Source organism: Carassius gibelio, chromosome B8 (genome assembly GCF_023724105.1).
Source record: "Carassius gibelio isolate Cgi1373 ecotype wild population from Czech Republic chromosome B8, carGib1.2-hapl.c, whole genome shotgun sequence".
NCBI lineage: Eukaryota > Metazoa > Chordata > Actinopteri > Cypriniformes > Cyprinidae > Carassius > Carassius gibelio.
In genome coordinates, this window is record NC_068403.1 from 9,108,081 (window position 1) to 9,131,207 (window position 23,127).

Here is a 23,127-nt window from a genome sequence, read left to right on the forward strand (position 1 = left end):
CTCTGGAGAGGGAGGGCCGGCATGTGTACGTGTGTGTTTAGTCTGGAGAAGTTCAGTTTGAAATGTGAGAAAGCAGTAATTAGCCCTGTCGGCCATCTTGCAGCAGTTTTAATAGGAAATGAGACAAGGCCAAACCGAGTGAGGGATGGAGGTCGCAGAGTAGCCAAACAGACGGGAGCCTAAAATGAGAATGACTGATGGGGAAGGAAAGCGTAATACACCGACCTGCTGGGTCACTGGGGCTAATAGAGAGACCGTACAAGAAAGAAACAGCAAGAAGAAGAAAGGGCACTCCCAGTTAATGCTGCATTACATCCTGCCTCCAACTTCATTGAAATGTCATTTTATATTAAAGTTTTCTGGTATGCTGAAAGATCAATGCCCCAGACCAATTTCATCCATAACACTAGCATATTATCTGCACGTGTTCAGACACTAAGATTCATTCTTTATAATTCACTCTGAACTCAATCTGTTTGTATGATTCATTTATTCTCTTTTTAAGTTTTGTTTTTGATTTGCTCATATCCTTCTTAATCATTCTTTAATTGTCCATTTTACTGTATTAATTATGTAACCAATAAAATAAAATAGAACACCTTGATAGAAATATGTATATATTACATTAATACATTTTAGCTACTGTTTTTAAGGCATGGCTTAGGGTTATTCACAGCAACTTTAAAATATAAATAAAATATATTTTGTATATTCATCATATTAGAAATTATAGCATACACAAGTATAAATAAATACCAGTGCATTATAAATCATCCTTAATTTAATTATAACTCCCCACAAAAATACATACAGTACAGTATATATATATATATATATATATATATATATATATATATATATATATATATATATTAATTGATCTAAATAATTAGAGTCAATCTATTGCAATTATATGTTACATAAATGATGTAGTGAATAATATTTTAGGACGGCAGCACTGTTAGCTAAATAACTGGGTGGGCATTCAAGTGGCCTCCTGTCACCATTAGTATTAGTGCTGCTGCAAGTCTGCTGTTATTTGGATGTATGATTGACTCTGTGAGATGCCTGATGGGGCAGCACAGTGTAATGGCCCATCGCTAGATGGGCGTCTTCCTTCAGTGAGGCAGGGATGTAGCATTAGTTCCACTGAGTGAGTCAACCATCTGCCTGGCATTAACCCCAGAACCCTCCTTCTCTTTACAGGCTGGACAATTTGCTTAATATGGCCTATGGCGTTAAGAGGTAATTAAAACTTTACCGAATGCCAGATGTCCATGTTTGACAGTATGATTTTTTTCCCCTTCTTTTTGAAAATCACATGCATTCAGTTCAGTTCAAGGTTTTTTTTCTTCTCTTTAGTTCTTTTGCTTTTTTTTTTTTTTTTTACTTGATTGTTTGTTTGTTTACTTGATACACATATGTAGCCCTAAAAGTATAAGTATCTTTTATCATTTGTAGTGTTTGATTATGATGGTTCAAAAAAAATGTATGAGTTCCGTTTTGGTATTTTGTGTTTTATTGTTGTGTAGCTCCTGTTTTGAAGCGTGGCCTCCACAGGATTCAGGGGCTGAAGCCATACCTCCGTCCAGCTCAGGGTTACACACTGCTAACAATTTAACAAAATTATTATTATTCCCAATGCATAACATATAACAGCGAAAATGCATGGATCAATGGAAGGCTATTATGTTTTTCGTCAACTTGTTTCCATTTTATTTGTTGGAATGAGCTGGTCTAGAGCGAGACGGAGGGGGGTGACAGCTCGCCTGGATCCCTGCAGGAAATGTAGTGTTTCACTGCAGGTTTAGGAGCCTCTGATCAGTTGGGTTTGCTCATGTTCTTTTGCTTTGTGCTGCTGTGGATGTAGTGAAAAGGCTTCTTTTGAACATGTTTTAGTGCTTATGACATTTTGTTGCATATTTTAGTATCTATTCAAACACTTTGATGTCCCTCGAACACTCATGGCTAAGATGGAGGGAGTAGCATGAAAGGTTGTGCATTGTGCACGTTTCTTTTTTTTTTTTTTTACAGATACCTCTCTGCTAGGACTAAAGGCTCCACATTTACTAGATTTCTCCTCTTTCTAGAAAAGTCCTTTGCATTTTGGCACTGGCTGATCAGAATCTAACGATTGTTGTTCGAAAGAAAACATGCTTTTTTTGTGCAAAATCTGTCAAGTAACGGGAATTGCAACAATGAAACAGGAAATGCAAACGAGGCATCGGCGTCTTTCAAAACAAATGATGAGACGAAAGATTCCTTTTTATTTACACTCACTGCGATCAGCTGTCAAATAAGCCTGTCTGACTCAAGAGAGGGAAAATTTAGGGGAGATGAAACCGACGGGGGAGGCGTTGTGCTCACAGAACACAACGTGGAAGGTAATTAATGAACAAAGACCAGTCTGAAGAAGTGAGCATTACTAGGTGAAGGTGGGCAGCTTAGAAGGGTGGGATGGCTCTAGGTCAGTCACTTGTTGCTATGCAACTCCTCGTCCAACTGTTCGCCTTAGTTCGAACAACAGACAGCGCTCGGCCCTGCCCTAGTAGTCACCAGACACCTCTGTGTCAGCAATCCGCTAGTCCGACCCTCACCCACTCGCCCCCAGCAGATGACTGGCATTCAAATTACCACGAAGCCATATTCGATGAATAATGGCTACAGATTCATTATTTACACAGAAATACCAGCATAATTGAAGTCATGAGATGGTTGCTTGTCACAAGCTGCAAAGTGAGCTGACTTACCATTATACCCTTCATTTACATAATGAGACGCAAGCGACAGGACACAAAAGCGAAAGAGAGAGACAGATGTATTGACTCTGCCAGGACGAACGGTCTAAAACGCAGATGAAACGTCTGAGTAATTCTTGGCAGAACAAAAAGCAGGGAATTGGCCGGCCCTGTAGTCCGTGCAGTGCTATCGATCACAGTCGCACACTGCGGAGCGGCAGAGGGTGTGGGTGGAATACACTCTGTTCCCCGTGCTAGCTGGCTGGAAAGTGCCGCTTCCATTTTCTGCCTGCTGGCAGCTTCCTATCCCCCTCCCCAAACCTTTCCGATTCGAAGACGACGACAGCAGCAAAGTGGAAATCTCAATTAAAGCACACCCCAATAATGCCTATAGTCATTCCTTCAGAGGTGGCACACGAAATGAACCTTTTATCCAATTTACCTTTTATTTAAAGTGGAAATTTCCTTTAAGCGGAAAGGCAATTAAGTGAAATCAACTGAGCATTCAAATCTCTGTATCATGAGGGAGGGAAAAAAAAGGCAAGAATGGAAAGATTACAAGGAGAATGAGAGCAGATTTACTCGGTTGCATGGAAATCTATGATGAATTTCGAAGGTATTAATGTGCAGAGTTCCTGTAATTTATTTCCGCAATAGATCCTACGTCTCGGCACCCATCGCTTCGACGCGGCCTTTTCACTCAGCATTCAAAAAAACCCTCCAGTTGCCTTCCGCCTGAAAAACAAGGAGCAGATATTTAGACAGGCTGAAAAGACTGTGGCACTGAAATTGTTAGCGTAACCCTTGATGTGTCAGCTAGAAGTTTAACTAATATCAGCTTGACTTACGCATCTTCCTCACTCTCTCTCTCTCTCTCGTCCTGCAGGTTCTCCCCCATCACCATCGATAGCATGACCAGTCTAGTAGGGATGAATATCCCCGGTCATACAGGAACAGGCTGGTGCATCTTCGTCTACAACCTGTCGCCGGACTCAGACGAGAGCGTCCTGTGGCAGCTCTTCGGACCGTTCGGCGCCGTCAACAATGTCAAGGTGATCCGCGACTTCAACACCAACAAGTGCAAGGGGTTCGGCTTCGTCACCATGACGAACTACGACGAAGCGGCCATGGCCATCGCCAGTCTGAATGGGTATCGGTTGGGTGACCGTGTCTTGCAAGTGTCTTTCAAGACCAACAAGACCCACAAGTCCTGAACTCCCCTCCCATCACTTGTGTAGCTCCTTACAGCTCCTCTAATACTAAAAACCCACCTCTGCCCACTCAGCTACTCAAAACAGGAACACACCAACCAACAAACCCACAAAAAAGAACTGGATATGGCTTATAATATAACTTTGGACCTATAAGCCAATGTTGCCTAAGTATTACAAAATGACAAATTGAGAATATTCATTATTTGGAGACCCTGGAAGTGGTACAGGGATTCTGTTGTATATCTTCTTGAGTTCTCGTGGTTGTATTTACTTTAGTCTTTTTTTTTCTCTGTAAACAGTAGCAAAACCAGACCGCCCTTATTTTGAAGAAGAAAATGTCCTTCTTTAGATCGAACTCTCTTGGTGTCGATTCAGGATTTTTTCTTTCTTTTTTAAATCCGGATCCACTGTCGTTAGAATAACGCCTCCCTGGTAAGAGAACAGTAGGGGGCTCTTTTTAAAAAAAGAAGAAAAAAAATCAGTGATCATTCATTCATTTGTTTTGGTGTAAATTATTAGAGATCCCCAAAATGAATTGACAGGGATGAGGCCATCCCTTTTCTCTAATGCAGAAGATGTTTCTAGCATAGTTTTGGTTTTGTACTGCAAACAAAACACACGTCTGTCCTCACGGGGGATTCAGGGGGAAGGGGTGAGGGAAGGGACGGGCTAGCACTCCTGATGACACGTTGCGTCAAAAAAAAAAAAAAAACTACACACACACTGTTGCCAAAGAGAAAATCTCTTTGCTTGAAAATGCGTTTAGAAAAAATGAAAAATAAAGAGAAAGAAGATCTATTTTTATAAATAATGATTCAAATAATTATTGAAGAATTTTTACAAGAATCTGGATTTGAAAAAAGAGAAAAATATTTTGACTGGCTAATTAGGGACGGGGGGAGGGGTCAGGTGCCACCTTGTCTTGTTCGTTCTGCCGTGGTACTTTTTAGGATCCAAGGCCGTTTGTTTTTCGGGGAGAACCTGATTGGCGATGGAAGAATTTTGTAGATGGAAGAATTTATCAAGGGATGCAAATTCAGGCAGGTAATTTTTCATAGCAGTAATTATTCAACAGCGATACCCAATAGGAGAGGTAGAGGGGTCTTCCCAGGCCAATCACATCTTCACAGTCAAGAGCCCAAAGCAAGGCCACTCATCGTCCACTCATTTACTTTAGACCATCCGTCTTTGGGATATAAGTAATAAAGATACACACGCGCGCACACACACTTCTTTCTCCATTCGGACGACATATACATGGTTATGTTTAATTCGCTATGATTTCGTGATATCGCATTCGAGATGTACTTCCTTTAGCGATCAACAGTAGGTGCTATATTACATGGTTCACATATCTTAAATATCCAACTTTGTTGTTCTTCGTGTTGTTTAGAGAGAAAAAAAAGAAAATTTCGATGTTGGCATTATATTAAGCTGCTGTTTTTCTTCTTTCGTTGATGTTTATTCTTTCGTAATCGCCGTCGTCGGTGGCCGTCTGGTCTGGCGAAAGCCCAGACGAACAAATTTGGGCATCCACGGCGACGTTCCTTTGGCTTGCTTACTTCTAGGTTATTTGCTGAGTGTACAGCGTTTGTCGAAATTCAGCGATAATTAGCTAGTTCTGTTAGTCTAGTATTTGTTTCCTCAAAGGATCTATTACGACTGTGTCTTTCTTTGTTGTGTACAAATAGATGATATATAGTCAACATTTTCTGTTCCAATATCTATATCTATCTGAGTTGTCACTGTTTTTCGTTCAGGATTGTCTTTTTTCATATGAAAACTTTATGAAGTGATGGTTCAGTTACTTAGAAAAACTCGTGAGGAATCCTGTTTAATATGTTGTCATGTCGCTTGTGAAGATAAAGAAAAAAAAACGCAAAAAAAAGAACTGAAAAATTGGATCAATTTATTTGATTTACCGCCGCAGCAAAAGAAATCGAACAAAAAGCTTCTTGAGAAAAACCTGTATTTATTTATTGATCGATTGATTGATTGTCTCATTGATTAAATTATTTATTTATCTCGATTATTTATTTATTTACTTGTTCCTTTCTTATGTTGTCTGTGTTTTTGCGTGATTCTGGTACAGGGAGGGGGGGTCTTTCTGAGCTAAAGGGAACAAATGACTAGGGGAGACGCTCTTCCATTAGTCCTGTGCACTGAGAAATTTTAGTACGTTTGTGCTTTGTACCAATATATCAAAATTACAATACAAAAAAATTTAAAAGTCAAAAACGAAAAAAATGTCAAGAGGGTTGGTGAGGCTCTTCCCTTATTAATAGAAACAGTTACTCGCTATGCATAACCTAGCCGATAGTTCAATTTGCTATTGCTTTTTTCTTGTCTTGTTAAACATAAATCTTTAAATCTTTTTCAATAAAGTTTAGTCTTAATAGAATGTTATAACAGTTGTTCTGGTTCAATATAACCTGTGATAAGTTTGTGTAGTTTTAAAAGCCACTTCCCGCCCTCCCTCCACACACTACCGTTGCTTCGTGATTAAACTTTTATGCAAAAATGTGGGTCTGAAATGTAGTTTCTCATGGATCTCGACGACGTTCATGTCAGGCTTTGCTGCCCTAATTTGATTGATCGATATGTGTCCATTGTTTTAGTATGATTCATCGACTCATCTGAACTGTAACCTTCATTTAAATCACATTGATACTCCAGGAAAAGGAGAAAAGTATAAAAAGCATTGACTCTGATTGTACTGGTTGAACAAAAATAGCTATAGCAGATAATATTTGATAGATGACACCTGTTATATATTTTCTAAGATATAGTCTATTTTGAAAGGTAAACTTCCTGAATGGAGAGCTCGGCTCTTGTTAAGACGGGTGTGAATGGTGGAGAGCGGAAAACAAAAGTCACGTTCATGAGCTGTCTTACATCCCTCCACCTCTAATGCCATCCATCCTCCTCTGCGCCGTCTCTAAGGGGGCGGCGGCGGTGGTGGCGGCACGTCCCTTCTCAAACCCCACTACGGCTGGGAGTTTGAATTATGCAACGACCCCAGTAGAATGTTGTTCTGATGTACGAACAAATTTCCTGCATTACGTCCTCCTCTTTTGGTTAATGGCATCACCCTCCGCGTGTCTGAGTGTGGATGACTGCACAGGAGAGCATCTAGGACGCGTGAGAGTTTGCGGGGGTGTTGGAAACGCGGGGCCGTGCCTCTATAGTGCGTGCCCATATCGCAGTGTCTCTCCCCCTGTAGCGCCTTATAGTGGCAGCCTGCCAATAGGAACCCATCAGCCAGTAGTGTAGGAGGGAAGGCAAAGTGAGGAACAAGGCTCTTGTCATAATTCATTTTCTCCTGAAATGTGTTTGTTTACTATCTGAAAAATCTATAAATCTTTAAAGACAAAAAAAGATGAAAAAAAAAGAAAAAAAAAAGTTCACCGGACCAAGCTGGTCTCTCCTACTTATGTTATTACTTATCTATCGATTATTGATTATTGTTACTATGATTAATATTATTCTCATTATCCTTATTCTTATTACGAATCAAATTACTGCGATGAATGACTTCATGTTATCCTTGCTAGTTTAGGTCATTTCTGAAACTGGAAACAAAATATGGAAAAAAAAATACTTGCTGTAAATGTTTTTTTCTTTTTCATAAAACTGTTGTGTTTGAATTATTTGTACTTTTGAATGTTGGGACAATAAAATAAGGTGTTGAAAGCTGTGTGCTGCCATGTTGTGTTGAAGAAAAGGAGGCTTGCTCCCCGTGTAACATGAGGTGATTTAACTAATACCCACTAATCTTTAAGATATTCCCGGGAAGTTTCATTTTCTCAAGACCCCGGAGGCACCAAATGTCACTTGAGCTGCACCTTTTTGATAAGAATTTGATCAGTTATCCCAATGAGCGTGAATGCCAGTGTTATAACTCACACAAAGGCTGAGATTGGCAGAGAGGCACGGAAACTTCCAGTAGGTTTATTATTCCATTAAGCAAATCCTAGGCTGTACTACAAAACAGACAGATGTGATGTAGTGAGACACGAGAGCACAGCGCCCCCTGTTTCCTTCCTGGAGAATTACTGCAGCTCTCTGCCCTTACTACAAGCAGCCACGCTTTCAAAACACACAGAGTTTTTAATTAAAAAGCTTTAATGAAAAGCAAATAGCAGTAGAGTATGTGACCCTGGACCACAAAACAAGTCATAAGGGTCAATTTACAAAATATCTTCATGGAAACATGATCTTTACTTAATATCCTAATATTTTTTTGTCATAAAATAAAAATCAATAATTTTGACCTATACAGCTTATTTTTGGTAATTGCTACTAATATACCCCAGCGACTTATAAATACGACTGATTTTGTGGAACAGGGTCACGATATGGTAAATTACAAAGATAGTTAAGTTTTTAATTACACTCATTTAAATCTACACTCACATGAGAGGAAGAGTCCAGACACATCAGTCTTCTTGAAGAAATCTTGTCTTCTGGAATCAATAAAAACAATAATAATAAAATGTTAATAAAGTTTATCTAAACAGAAAAATTAAAACAAACAATATAATAACACACTACATTACAGACACAACACAACCACAGAAAACAGTATAACAGTATATACCAGAAAACAAGGATAAATGCTGGGACATCAGAGGCCAAGTACCAAGTTTGTGTGAACTTGAACTGAATTTGTATTGTGGAAATAAACAGGATACAGAATTTGAATAAAGCATTAAATGAACTAAAAACCCAAGAAGCATATACAACTGCAACAAGTGTCATTTTTAACTAGAAAAGCTTTGTCAAACTTTAAGTGATGGATTCACAAAGTTCAAGATTGCTTATAACTTCTTGTAGTATAATAGTTATAAGGCTTACAGACAGATGAACAGATGTTTAAAATATAGAAAATGAAGAAGTGAAAGAACTGCTGAAACAAAAAGCCACTTTAAATGAAAGTTAAAGATGCTTAAAAACTCTTAAAGTGTAAGGTTTTATAGGCATCACAGACAGATAACCAAACACGTTTTGAAATATAAAAATTTTATACAAATATACAGATTTGTATCTATAAACCAAAGTGGAAAAGCACTTCATTTCCCAGAATTCCATTAACTGTGCTAAATTAACTTCCTTTAATTCCTGTTAAACGTTCTCTGAGATATGGTCACCTCACCTCAAATTCCAACTCAAAAAGTGTTTTTTTTTTTTTTTATTTAAAGAACAAAAACAAGATAAACAGCTTTTGGTAAAAAAGCAGCAGCGGATAAGTCTAAAACGACTAGGATGAAGCAGAGCCACGTGAATAAAATTTAATTTAAATAAAAAGTAAGCAAATATATTTAATTCATTAATCACCCCTGAAATAACAAGTGTAGCCCTATAAACTGAACAAACAACATTTGTATTGACGTATAACTGGATATGCAATTTGCCTGTGGTGGCATTTCTAATATCAAAATGTGGCGTAGGATTCATTAAAGCAAATTAGTATGGTAGTGGGTGCTCTGATTCACCACATGGATGGTTGGCCTCGGTTTGTGGCCTGTGGCATTGGGGTGGGCTGGTCTTAATGGTGGTCTGTGTCCTTGGAGTGGGCACAGCTCAATGCTGAGCTGAAGGGCAAAAGGGGTGAGGGGTGTGATAGAGCCATCAGGTCGTTCCAAGTCTCTTCACACCGTTAAGGATTTAATGAGGCAAAGCACCATGAAGGAAGAGAATCGGCATCATGAGTCATCTGCCTACTCTTTACAAAATTCCTTGACTACCTACAGTCTCCTATAACAAAGGGTAGGAGATCTGATCCGTCTGATATGGGATCTAACTGATGGGGCTCATATCTTCATTACACAATGGCTTCACCTTGTGAGGTATCTGCTGCGAAAAGACATGGCATGAAGTAACGCACATATCCTCCGTTTGATTGCTGTCTTCCGTAAACATCTGCCATGGTGCCATATGCGACAAATTATTATGCATTGCATCTCACAATCTGACACACATTTGCTCTGGAGATTAGGGGTAATGTCATTCACCATGAAATGGAACATGAAAACATTCAACAGCTAGACAGATCTCTCTTGATATGAACATATGACCGTACACACCTGCTGAACAGGTATCTCCACACATTCACCAATATTAAATAAACGCCTGTTGCTTTCATAGCCTGTTGTGTAAATGTATTTGCATTATATCAACCTTAAGTGTCCAAACATATATAATATAATATAATATAATATAATATAATATAATATAATATAATATAATATAATATAATATAATATAATATAATATAATATAATATAATATAATATAATGGCCACAAATTTGAAGGCAAGTATATTTCTTTAATTGTGATATTTTTTATAATTGCAACTTAATTTTCAAATTGATTTTATCATTTATTCACCACAGATACAACTTTATTGCTCATAATTTCTTTCTTTTTTTGTTAGAGATGAAAAAAGCATATTCAATACAGCTTACATATATTTCTGTGCAAAAATGATACACATAAAATGTACCATTTCTATAACATGGTTTAGTATTTCAAAAGAGCCAGATATAACTTGATTAAACTGTCTAGTCCATATCCTGTAATTAAATAATATACTACAACCATTGGACTACAATGTAAATTTCATGAAAGATATATATATCTCTTACATCTACTAATCAATATATCCATCAAAAAGGCATCTTACACTTTAGTTGTGACTTTTTCACCCTGCTCCACGCCGAGCGCTTCATTAATTCTGCCATGAAGAAGAGCTGGACAGCTGCAGCATTTCTGAGTTGGACAGTCTGGGGTTTGAGTTCCTCTCACAACCAGACACATATGGCCCGCTGGCTTTGCTCTCTCTGTCTTTCTGTCAGACGGCGTGTGGCCGTTCGCCTCCCTGCTAGGCTCTAGGGGCGAGAGAGATGGCAGTTTGGGTGGCAGGGCTCCTCTCTGGCCGGGACACAGGATCTGGTGCCTGTTTATTAGGAGACAGACGGCATAGGTCTGCTTCATTCGCTTCAGTCTTCAGTCTCAGACCAGGCGGTCCACCATCATCAGTACCACCATCCACTGGCATGAGTCTCCAACTTAGTAATCTACACACACACACATACATACAAAACATTTGTTATAATTTTATGAAGTTATAAAGTTTAATCGTTTTAATATTTATAAAAAAAGAATACATTTGATAGTAATTTTGATTGTACAAATGCTACAGTAAAAACCTGTAATTGGTTAATGGTTAGTTTCATTACTACATACACAGTGAAAACCTGTAAAAGATCTAATCTAATTGGAAATTCTGTGTAATTTACTGTTTTTAGAAGTGAAAAAGAACAAGTCATCTTATATTTTACAGTGGAAAAACTGTACATTTACCGTGCCAGAATTCTCTGTGATAGATCACATTTTCTACTTAGTTTTTTTACCAGTTATGTAAATTAGGGTTTTAATGACATCTTATGTTGTTAAATTAATGTTTTTATTGCATGATTTTATCTGTTACCATGATGGTGTTTTGTATTTGGGTGTATGACAACATTAAAGTATAAAATGATGCTAACATATTTTTTAAATGTTAAGTTTTGCAAATTTCACTGATTGTTGATTGTTGTGTGTGCGTGTGTGTGTGTGTGTGTGTGTGTGTGTAAGTATTAAAAAAAAACACTGATTGCTTTTTAAAACTTTGGACATTTTGCACAACAAAAACAAATAGCATGGAAAATAAATAGCATTTTTATCCCCTTTAAATCAACACAACTAGAGCTATACCACAAGGGGAAGAAAAGTATGAATGTATGTTTTACAACTGCCACATTATAACTTTTATATATCAGCCTGGTTTGATCTGGTCTCTGATCTGTTGGCTGAGCCAAAAACCAGTCTGAACAGGCTGATCAGCTAAGACCATTTAAAACCAGCAAACCAGCTTAGACTGCAAGTTTTAGATTTTTTTTCAACAAGATTGTTACAGATATTTCCATTTTTATCCTAAAACCAGCTTAATTGTTCTGGACCTCATTCAGATTAATTACACTAATTGTTTAAGCAATCCACCAACTAGTCGTGGTTAAGCACAAGACAGAAATATCTACTGCCATTGGGGCCTCTTGTATTTACATTTTATGAGATCAGTATTTCTGGGGAAAGCTTTAATATGAGAATCAGTTAACCGTAAAATCAGCTTGACAAATTATCCTGGAGAAAATAGAGAATGGAAGAATGAATTCCCACTTTCAGAACATCCTGAATGGATATAAAGAAACAAAAGCAATTTCAGGTTTCTCTACAAATCTGATCGAGCCCTCTCCCTCTGTCTGATCTCACCTCAGTTTTTTTTCTCACCCTTCTGCTCTTTATCTTTCGCTCTGCAAGAGGCTTTGCTCTGGCCAGAAACCCTCTTCACATTCTCCAAGATCAGATTTGAATATCTCTCCTCAGCACTTGCTGTTTTCCACCATCTGTCACATACAACAGTGAAGCCTCTGAGCCAAACCTCCATTCAGAGGCCCATGAATTCTCACTCTGTATTCCAAACACACACACACACACACACACACACATACACACACTGCATACTGGGGCAAGAAAGATAGCCAGTTCCTAAATCATTCACACACAGCCAGTCAGCATAGTTCATGGACCCAGTTGACTCTGAGCCAATAACACACACCTGCTAGTTCTGAGACATTCAACATCAAACTTTCCTCTACTTGATGGAGGTTTGATGGCTGCATTCACAGTCAGAGACTGACAACTATTTACTAACAGATGCAGCTCTCAAACTGTCCTGTTCTTAGTACAGCCTACTGAAGCAGTATTTTTGTATAAACAAATAACCAAAGGCAAGCAATTTTTATACAGCGATAATCATAAATCATAGCTGTAAATATAGCTCCAAAGAAAATAATACACATAATGTGAAACTGTATCAAAATTGATTAAATATTTAATGAACATTTGTTACAGGTTCTTTAGAGTAACGATCAGTGGCTGACAATAATAATACATTAATAATATATTAAAAACACAATTTTACTACCATTCAAAATAAGTTTGCGGTCAGTATGATTTTTTTATTATTATTATTAGTTTTATGACAATAAAGGCATTTATTATTTTACAAAATGCTTCTATTTGAAATCAGTTCTCTTCTTTTGAACTTTCTATTCAACAAGGATCCCTGGGGGGAAAATGCATCACTGTTTCCTCAAAAACATTAAACATCACAACCATTTTCAACGTTGATAATAATTATAAAAGTTTGTTAAAGCTTCTTAAATCAGCATACTTTCATTATTTCTGAAGGATCAGGTGACACTAAAGACAGCAGTAATGACTGCTGAAAATTCAGCTTTACAATCACAGAATTAAAAGATTTTAACTAAATTTGATAGTAATTAATTTTTTTATTTTTTGCAAGTGATAGTAATTTGAACATATGGATTATTTTAACGATCGCCTTGATATATTTCTGAGCCTTGACTGTGTAAGGATCCTTGCTGTCTTTGGAGGGTCAGAGAGCTCTGGGAATGCATCAAAAATATATTAATTTGTATTCTGAAAATGAACAAAGGTCTTACAGGTTTGGAACGACATTGTCACGGTGTGTTGCAGGAGAGAAGCATGTAACGTAACAAGGAAGATGATGATACAAAGTCTTTAATAATCCACATAGGGGTAATCCATAGGGAGAAGGCAGAAACACACATACTGTACACATAGACGAGACCAGACAACCAAACACTGAACTGAATGCAATTTATACCATTAATGAGGGGGATGACAAGACACATCTGAACATAATGACACAATAAACATGGGACACGGAACACATGGAGGGAAAACACAACATAATGAGTCCAGGGGAGTGACAGACATGAGGGTGAGTAACTAATGACATCATTTTCATTTTAGGATGAACTATCCCTATTAAGTTATATTTGTAATATACTTTAAAATAGTTGTTTTAAATATTCGAAATATCAGTTTAATGTTATTTTAATAATATTTCCCAAATGTTTACATTTTTACTGTATTTTTGATAAGATACTTCTTTAAAAAACATTTAGCGTATTATTAAAATTGTATTTATTTGTATTTCGTCTTCAGTTTTGAAAACACCCCGACATAAACCTATTTTTCCCAGCCATGTTTAAACAGGCTGAATATTTACAGAAGGTCAAAGTGAACTAGAGATCTTAGCAAAAGTATCCAAATTGCTGATGAAGCCGGTGTTGGAGAGCACATTCATTTAAAACGATCGTCCTGAAGATAGGATTTAACAAAGCTTGAAATTTTAATGCGCATTCCTTCAGCTTGGGCTGTAAATGTGGCCTGTGGAGTAAAGCTGGAGATAACTCTCGCTCATACCCTGATCTTTTGTCCTACTCTGTGCAATATCCAAACTATCTCCAGAGTAATACCCACTTATTTTTCTATAAGCCTTGAGATTTTCTAGGTGAATGAAAGAGAAAATATATCTCCCGTGCTCAATCGTGATATCAGGGTTTTTGATCCAAACAGGGACATTTCTTTTTTTAAGTGAAAGATGAGATATATGTTGTGAACAAGCAGATACATACACAACTGCACAAACACATGGACACAGTCCTGCTCCTCTTGTTCATGGGTTTCACACCTGTCAACACTCCTAGTCCAGCCCTGAATCCTCTATCTCAACTGAGAGTACAATGAATGAGAGACCTGTTGGTAAAGACCAAATATGGCAGCAGCTGTCTAAAGTTGCTGCAGGCAAAACATCCAATAGAAACCAAGGGGCAATGATTAAATAAAGAATGGACCCTGCTGTAAATATCAGAGAAGCCTACAGGTACACACAAACACACGGTCCTGTATCCTGACGCTGTCTGTGGCCAAGCTGAGGGGAACCAATCATCAGCCAGCTTGCGGAGTACTGAATTAGTCATATGTCAATCACAAAATGACTTTAATTTGGCCTGTAATCCACAATGAGAAGAAAAGCAACTAAATAAAGACACAAGCTATGCATATACACACATATTTTTTTCGAAACGAAGGAAGTCAATGTCTACCATCAACCGTTTGCTTATCAAAATTCTTTAAAATATCTTCTTTAACAGAAAGTCTTACAGGTTTGGAACAACTTGACGGTGAGTAAATGATGACAGAATTTTCATTTTGGGGTAAACTAACCCTTTAAAGGGCACCTATCATGTAAAATAAAATGTTTTTTGAACATAAATGTGTGTTGGCAGTGTGTACACAACCACCCTATAATGATAAAAATCCACCGCTCCTTTTTTAATCCCCATAAATCATGACCGTTGATGGCATTTAAAAGCAGCATTCAAGTAAGAAATGTCTTCTTTTTAGAGCTACAGAATTTATTATTTCAAGAGCCGTGAGTGATTTTCTGTTTTTATTTCGTTGTTTGGGTTATATGGTCATATCTTACGCTACTATCACTTAATCCACAGATCTAATATAAACATATAATTTATTTCCCAGCTGTTTATCCTCACAGACATAACAGACTGTGTTTTTGTAACTTGTGTTTGTCTTCAACAAACTTGTGTGTATTTGACAGCTTAAGCGCAATAAGACATGAAAGAGAACTTAGTTTAGGCTACTCACATGCTGTGTAACAGACAATTTTTTGTGTGTATGTGCGTCGAATGTGTGCACTCCGTAAAATCTGATTTGTCTTTAAATGCATGATTTCAGCACGATAGACATAATAATCAAAATCAACCAGATGTTTTATTTTGTCAGTTAGATTATCTGAGGTAGGAGCTATAAAGGCACAGCCCTATTCTGGAAAAGGGGGCGGGAAGCAGCAGCTAATTTGCATTTAAAGAGACATACATGAAAACAGCCCATTTCTGCTTCAAAAAAATTGGCATAATAGGTTCCCTTTAACATTTTATTAATAATAAAAAATTTTACATTGAACATTTTGGTCACTACATAATGCCAGTATTTTCACTTGAGTTACTTATTATTCATAATTTCCATGACTACTTTACAGCATTTTAAAATAAAAATAATAAAGAATGAGTAGTTGTGTCCAAACTTTGGACTAGCAGTGTAAGTGGGACACACGACCGACAGCTTCTCTCACCTGTTGAGAAACCTGTTCTCTCCTGCTGTCACTGCTGTCTGTCCTCCACGCATCACTTCACTTCTGGGTCAACATCAGCACACCTCCCACTCACCTCCAATCAAACACAAGAAAGCATGCATACACATATCTAACACCATTACAGTTAAGTTGTTCTTCATATGTGCTTAAAGCTGGTCAAGTGCACAGGACAGTCCCTATGGTCTATTCTAAGTAAAGAACTAAAGGAATAGTTCACCCAAAAATAAAAAAAAAATGTGCTGAAAATCTCACCTTTCAGGGGAGCCAAGCAGTACATGATAACCCTTGCTCACTAATGAATCCTCTGCAGTGAATGGGTGCCATCAGAATGAGAGTTCAAATCTCTGAGCCATATGACTCCAGTGTTACAACTGACAAATCTAGTGAAGTGAAAAGCTGTGTATTTGTGCTAAACAAATCCATAATTAAAACATTTTTAACTTCAAAGTGTTACTTATGGCTATTCATAATGTTGCTTTCTAAAGGTAAAAAGTCATCTCATCAGACGAGAAATATGCACAGATCAAGCACCATTTATATTGTAAGTGAAAAGTTGTATAAATCAACATTAGCTATATTTTTAAATTACAAAATTTATAAATTACTAAACCATATTCATACATGCCATAAAAAATTGTTCATTATTACACTAAATCCATGATAAAGTCACATAAATTCCTTTAAACAGCGTGAAAAGCTAAAGTATCTCAGTATAGTCAACTAGTGAAAGCTCTGAGACTAATATAAACACCTTGTAGCATTTTCTCTGCGTTCAGTGCCCCATGAGCACCACAGAGGTGTCAGGATATATTCGGATGTATTTAATAGCAGAGGTGGGTGGTTGATGAAGTGGTGGCCATTTTAAGAGATCAGGCCAGAACATTGGTGTGAACAAGCCACTCGTGCTTATGAAAAAAGAGAACGAGAGCAGACGGAAACCTCAGGTCAGCCCCATCATAAGCTCTCGGCTGCCGCTCCATATAGGCGAGTGGCCCATGCTCCAGTGCTTTTAAAACACTCTACCCGAGTCGGGCTGAAGAGGGCTGGGCAGACACGTGGCTCTCTAGCTGCTGTATTTACAATCAGCTCTCATTAGCTTTGCACACCAGCTCTCTCTATCTCGCTGCCTTTCAGCCTGCCGGTCAATTACAATCAAATTGAACGAGTGGCTGAGGAGAGAGTTCAAATCTTGACCCCTTCTGTAGCACTGCCCGGAATCTTGATATGGGTGCTGGATTAAGAACACTACATGCATAGCTAAAAAAGAGGATAGTTCATAGGACGGCGGCATAGAGCAGGGGTTTTCAACTGGTGGGTCGTGACCTACAAATGGGTCACAGGTCTGTTCTGATAGGGTCGATAGAGTAAATTAAATTAATAAATACTAATCATACAAAATAAACAGGCCTAGCCAGTTTTCAGTCAATTCCACATCTAATACAATTCTGTTGATTCTAAGGTTTGCTTAAGACTACATTTAACAGTGTCATTGAATGAGATTTTTAAAGATTAACTTTTAAGATTGACAACAACAAAGGTCATATAAATGTAAAATGAGCATGTACATCCAGTATTATTGGGAAAAAACACTATATGGTATCTTTACAAGGTTTATGGTTTCAGCATCCCTATTTTATTTTTTTAAAATAAGATTTCTGTGCTAAAGTCCCAAATTCATCTGTCAATAAACAGAAGTTAATCAAATTAGACAAAGGGCAGTCAGTCAGATTTTCTTTGGAGTAAAATAAAAAGTAATGGATGAATTAATTTGATCAAAAGAAAAAATAAAATACATATTTAATGTTACAAAAGATTGCAATTGTAAAAAAAATGGATATATATATTTCTGAAACTCTCAGGATACAAGTTATACCGTCACAGGAATACATACTATTTTTTATTTTAATTTAAATATTTTTTTTTATTTAAATAATATTTAAAAATACATTGAATATAAAAATGTTATTATAAATTGTGATACTATTTCAAAATATTACTGTTTTTACTCTATTTTTTATCATACTTGATCATGATTTTGTCAACATACATAAGTAAGAATGTGTTGTTTCAACTTAAAAAAAGCAGATAAATAAATAAGTGTTCATGATTAACTTTAGTTAAGTTGAGCTGGATATTCATAAGAAATCATGAACAACTCTATACAAATAATAAGAAAATAGGACTCTACATTATATACATGTTTTGTCCAGTGAAATATTAAATAACGAAACCATTAAAAGATATTTAGAAAATAAAACAGTAATTTTTAATGTTAATATTAATGGTAATGAATTTAAATGCTTGACTTAAAAAAAATACATTTTTGTAACAGTTTTGTGTTGCCAACACACCACCAAAAACCAAATGAGTATCAGCTCAAAAAAAACACAATCTCATAATATTGCAGGGTATGTAAAGGGGTTCATCAACCATCAACTACACAAGCGTGATGCCAAAAACATCTGGAGCATTCACGAAACACATTTCAGCTCATTCTTAAACACATTCTGGCATAACGCGGAGCTAATTTCCTTTGGAACGACATCGTCCCGGTGCTGAATCATTCAGAACCCTGTACAGCTGGAGGGCCGAGCTTGTATTGACGTGGCTGCTGTTACTTACAAAAGAAAACGCTTCTCTTGCATTCAGAGGAGCATCAGGCTCCTGTGCCGTTAACGCTGAGCACCGAGCATCTCATTCAGACCTTCACTTCAGCTCATGCCTTGCAAATGTAATCAAGATCCATTCGCTCGCTTGCTCGCGACTTCCTGCGCATACACAGACACATACGTGCTGAATCCAGCAGCCAATATATCATCACACAGCAAACGTCTTCGCAAGACAAATGGAGAAGCACACACACCTATAAAGAAGTGTGTTAAAATAAGGGGAATGTGACTTTACGGTTGCGAGAATAGAGTCGGAATAAGGAACAAGTGTTAAAAAATCTTTGTAGGAGATTCTTTTTTTGTGGTTACCTCAGTATCCCTGAATCTGGAAGGCATTTGGATCCAATTCACACATGAACTGCACCCCGTTTTACATACACGCACACAAACACACACACACACCCTCCTTTACAAATGGCAGGTGGAATTCTGCATGCATGGCTGGGCCTCTTGGCTGCAGCAGCGGTTGCTAGGCGACAGCAGAGGGGAGCTGACATTAGGAAAAGCAAATTGACCACAGGAGGGCTAATCTAGCATGAAACAGCATCTGGCCAGCCACTCTCCATCACTGGGCCCCTGTCGGGGGGGACACACCCTGCTACCCCAGAATGCTAAAGCCTCTGCCGGAGAACAGTGAAAGAGTCCTTCCATACCACGTGATCTGAATCCATACTGGGCCACGCGTCGACATGCCATTGCTAGACAGAGCCTTTCTGGACCAGGAATTGTCAGACCCGGATGACTTGAGTTTACAGTTTGTTGCTTCAAGCTGTGCAGCACAGCTGATATGAGTCTGAATCTGTTGTGGCTGGCAGTGGAGCGAGGTTACATTCTGATCATGTGTCTGTATGTGTATTAGGGTTACAGACAGCATTTGCCGCAGTGCAATACAATCATTTTGCAGATTCTGCTATCTGTCGTGGATGACAATGTGCTGCTGATCACATTTTTGCAGTACAGGTGTTATGCGTAGGACTCGTTGAATCTGTTTTTTTTATATTTTTTTTGACAAAACAACTGTTCTATTCTGTCATTTATCTTATAAAACAAACCCAGATGGAATGTTTAATGAAATTGATAGTAAATGGTTTCTGTAAACTAGGGATACACACATTTGGGTCCTTGGTAGCATGTGACCTCAAGGTAAATGTTCTTATCTTCTAGATGATATTGATCAATTGATTGATTGATTGATTGATTGATTGATTGACTGACTGATTGATTGATTGACAAAATGCAAACTGCAAAACTGAAAGCAATATTTTTAAAGTAAACAATTTTTTGAGTTTTGGAAAAATAAAATTCTCAGGTACTTCATGTTGCTTTCCTTTTGGGTTAAAATCATTTACAGAATTTAATTATCATCTAAGCTCAACAAGTATGAAATATAGGCATATATTCTGCTACATGTGTTGTCCAAATGAATTACTGAGCCCAATTTTTTTTTTTTTTTCTTAGACGGGAACACAGTTATCTTGATTAATTCAGAGATTGAATCTACTGGCAGCCCTGTTATATAAATACATAAAGTGTTCAAACATTCTTCCAACATTCCCACTTTTGCCCTGTGTAAGTCCTATTTGATCCCAGTCAGTAGTTGTCTCTGTTCGGCACATATTTACACAACTTCTCAACACCTAAGTTAACACCAAGATCCCCATTAACATTCCTCAGCCACGTTTTTAATTTTTTACATTCACATTTTTGCCTTTTCATCAAATAACCTCAACTAATGAAAAACCAGCTCTGTCAAAGGATTAAAATAATTAACAGCAAATAATTAACTCAGGATTATGTATACACACACACAAACATATATACAGCACATTTTTATATGTTGATATTTTGACTATCTTTTTAAATTATGTATTTACTAATGAACTGTAGGACATGACATTAATGTTTTAATGAATCAAGTGTAAAACTAAGAGATAAAATGTAATCTGTTTTCTAGCATTTAATGCTAAATTGCTTTATTTAATAATTTTAGCCACAGAAATGGGGGGGGGGGTTAGTTGAGGTATTAGTATTGTTACAATATCCTCGACAGTGCTTTATATGTAATTTTATAAACATTTATTTATTTATTTATTTATTTTGGTGACATGATTTGTCACATTCACACATTTAAAAACCTAATGCAAAAATAATTTTTTACCATTATGTTATATTTAAATCGGAATGGCCAAATTTTTTCAAAATGTGCATACCTTATACAATCAATGCAGCACTTTTCCATCAGGTACAGTAAGTGACAGCTCCATGAACTGGCCTGAAACACTTTCATGCCATCCCTTACTGTTAAAAGCAAAACTGACACACAGTATAACAGAATATAAGTAATTCACTTTATAATATACATATATATAATATATAAATATATATATAATCCAAAACTATATTTAAAAAAACTGTAGTGTCTCTTTAGTAATGGATAGGTTAGTTTGGGTTCCCCAAAAGTATGAGTGTTTACAATCTACCTTTTTTATTCCAAGTGATTATTGGTGCAGTAAGACCATGCATGTGTGGGGGGGTGAGTGGCTAAGGACTGCACTCTGAGCCACAGAGCTCACACAGTTCATAGACAGAGAGAGAGAGAGAGAAAGAGAAAGGGAGGAAAGGCGGTCATGAGAACGACTGGCTCTAATGAGGGACTAGCTCTACCTCCATGACAAAACAACTCACTGTAATGATGTGGTGGGCTTCCCTGGCTGCTGCCGCTGGGTAGGGGGTCTCCTTCCAGTCAACACACAGCCTGGATAATCACAGGTCATCACACCAACACCCCACAGCCCAACAAAGCTCCCCAATCAGCCTCCCATTACCTCTATTAAATGCCTTCTGTAATAACATTAGACAACGACTCTTTTTAGTCTTATCTGCTCAGCTTTGCATATCCAATAATTACAGCATGTGCAGGATTTCACAAGGGGATGGAAGGGGCAGGAATGTTTTAAGGGCACTTTTAGGTCAGTATGGTTACGCAATGTTTATTTTTTTTTAACAGCACAATGCAAAGTACAAGACTCTGGCATAATACAGCAGACTAGCTAAAGTGACATTTAATAGGCTTAAGTAATCTTAAGTAGCCAAACATTGCTGCTCATTCTGACCTATGTAGAAACAGTCTGTTTAACCAACATTTAAAGACATGAACCTTTGGTAAGCACTTGTTGTTTTCAAAGTGATATCAAGTACTATCAATGATAATGTTGCAATGCTCATATAACCCAACTAACCCATTCCCAAATACTGTGGATAAAATGAGTTATTAAACCTATGGACATATTTTAAAAACAAAATGAGCAAAATAAATAACTATTGGGTGCAATTAAAGCTGCTCAGTTTACAGTCATAAAACTTAGAAGAGGACATTTTTCAAGACACGAGTTGCTAAATATAGCTACTACAACAATGTGAGTGTACATTGTTGTTGAATCAGACATCTGTTGTAGGTACAGTTTTCAAACCAGTTCTTTGTAAGCCTGCATGTAATTTATGTTTTATAACAAAAATCTTTTCATGTAATGTTAACCACAGACCTTATTTTATTAAAAACCCAAAACCACTATTCTAATATATATATATATATATATATATATATATATATATATATATATATATATATATATATATATATATATAAAACATTTAAAAATCCTGATGAAGCTAATGGTGAATCAGCAAGACCAGATTGTGTTAAAAGGCTTCTGTTTCTGCCCAAAGCACATTATTCTGTCAAGGCCACAACTACTACATTGCATCAACAACATTAATGAAACTGTGAGCTGAAATAAGGTGAACCTGCAAAACTGGAGCTCTTAGAGCAACAGCACATCAATACAACAACAGGACTCACCGCTGCCTTCAGAGGACATGGATCTCGATTCAATCCCAGATCGTTAGCAATACGATCCAATGGACTTGTCTCACATCCTGAGGTTTCTGTGCTGCAAATGTCTAGTTATGAATAGTTATGAAGCACTATTTGCTGAGCCTTGAAAATGTGTTTGGAGAAATGGATTTTATTTACATTACATTTATTCATTTAGCATGAGTGAATTAATGTAAATGAAATCAAAATCTAACACATGAAAAACAATTATAGCATAAATAATAAATATGTATTTTATTTATAACATATACTAGAAATAAAAATGTTTATAGCATCTGTTAGTTTAGACAGGAAATATTAAATCATTTAAACAGAGAGAATGAGCCTTGAGAGAATTAGATTTCACACTAACATATTAACCTGTAATCGTCATATTTTCATATTTCAAAACCCCGTGATATTAGGCAGCATATGACCAAGCTGCAGAGATGGAAAAGACTAAAAATTAAAGTTTATGTTTCAAATGATTTTCATTGTTCTTTGACCACTTTCGCAATT

General features: G+C 37.0%; 1 protein-coding gene across 8 annotated transcripts in view; it reads left to right on the top strand.

Moving 5' to 3' along the window:
• Positions 1–7,645, top strand: part of elavl4 (ELAV like neuron-specific RNA binding protein 4) — a 77,878-nt gene extending 70,233 nt beyond the window's left edge. For 6 of the 8 annotated variants that reach the window (XM_052562523.1, XM_052562522.1, XM_052562526.1 and 3 more), the window contains 2 exons: positions 1,207–1,245; positions 3,625–7,645. In XM_052562523.1, coding sequence (XP_052418483.1) covers positions 1,207–1,245; positions 3,625–3,952 — 367 coding nt within the window. In that variant the 3' untranslated portion in view covers positions 3,953–7,645. The remainder of the gene's footprint in view (positions 1–1,206; positions 1,246–3,624) is intronic. The other 2 variants (XM_052562525.1, XM_052562524.1) reach the window with 1 other exon arrangement.
• The last annotated feature ends 15,482 nt before the right edge of the window (positions 7,646–23,127 follow it).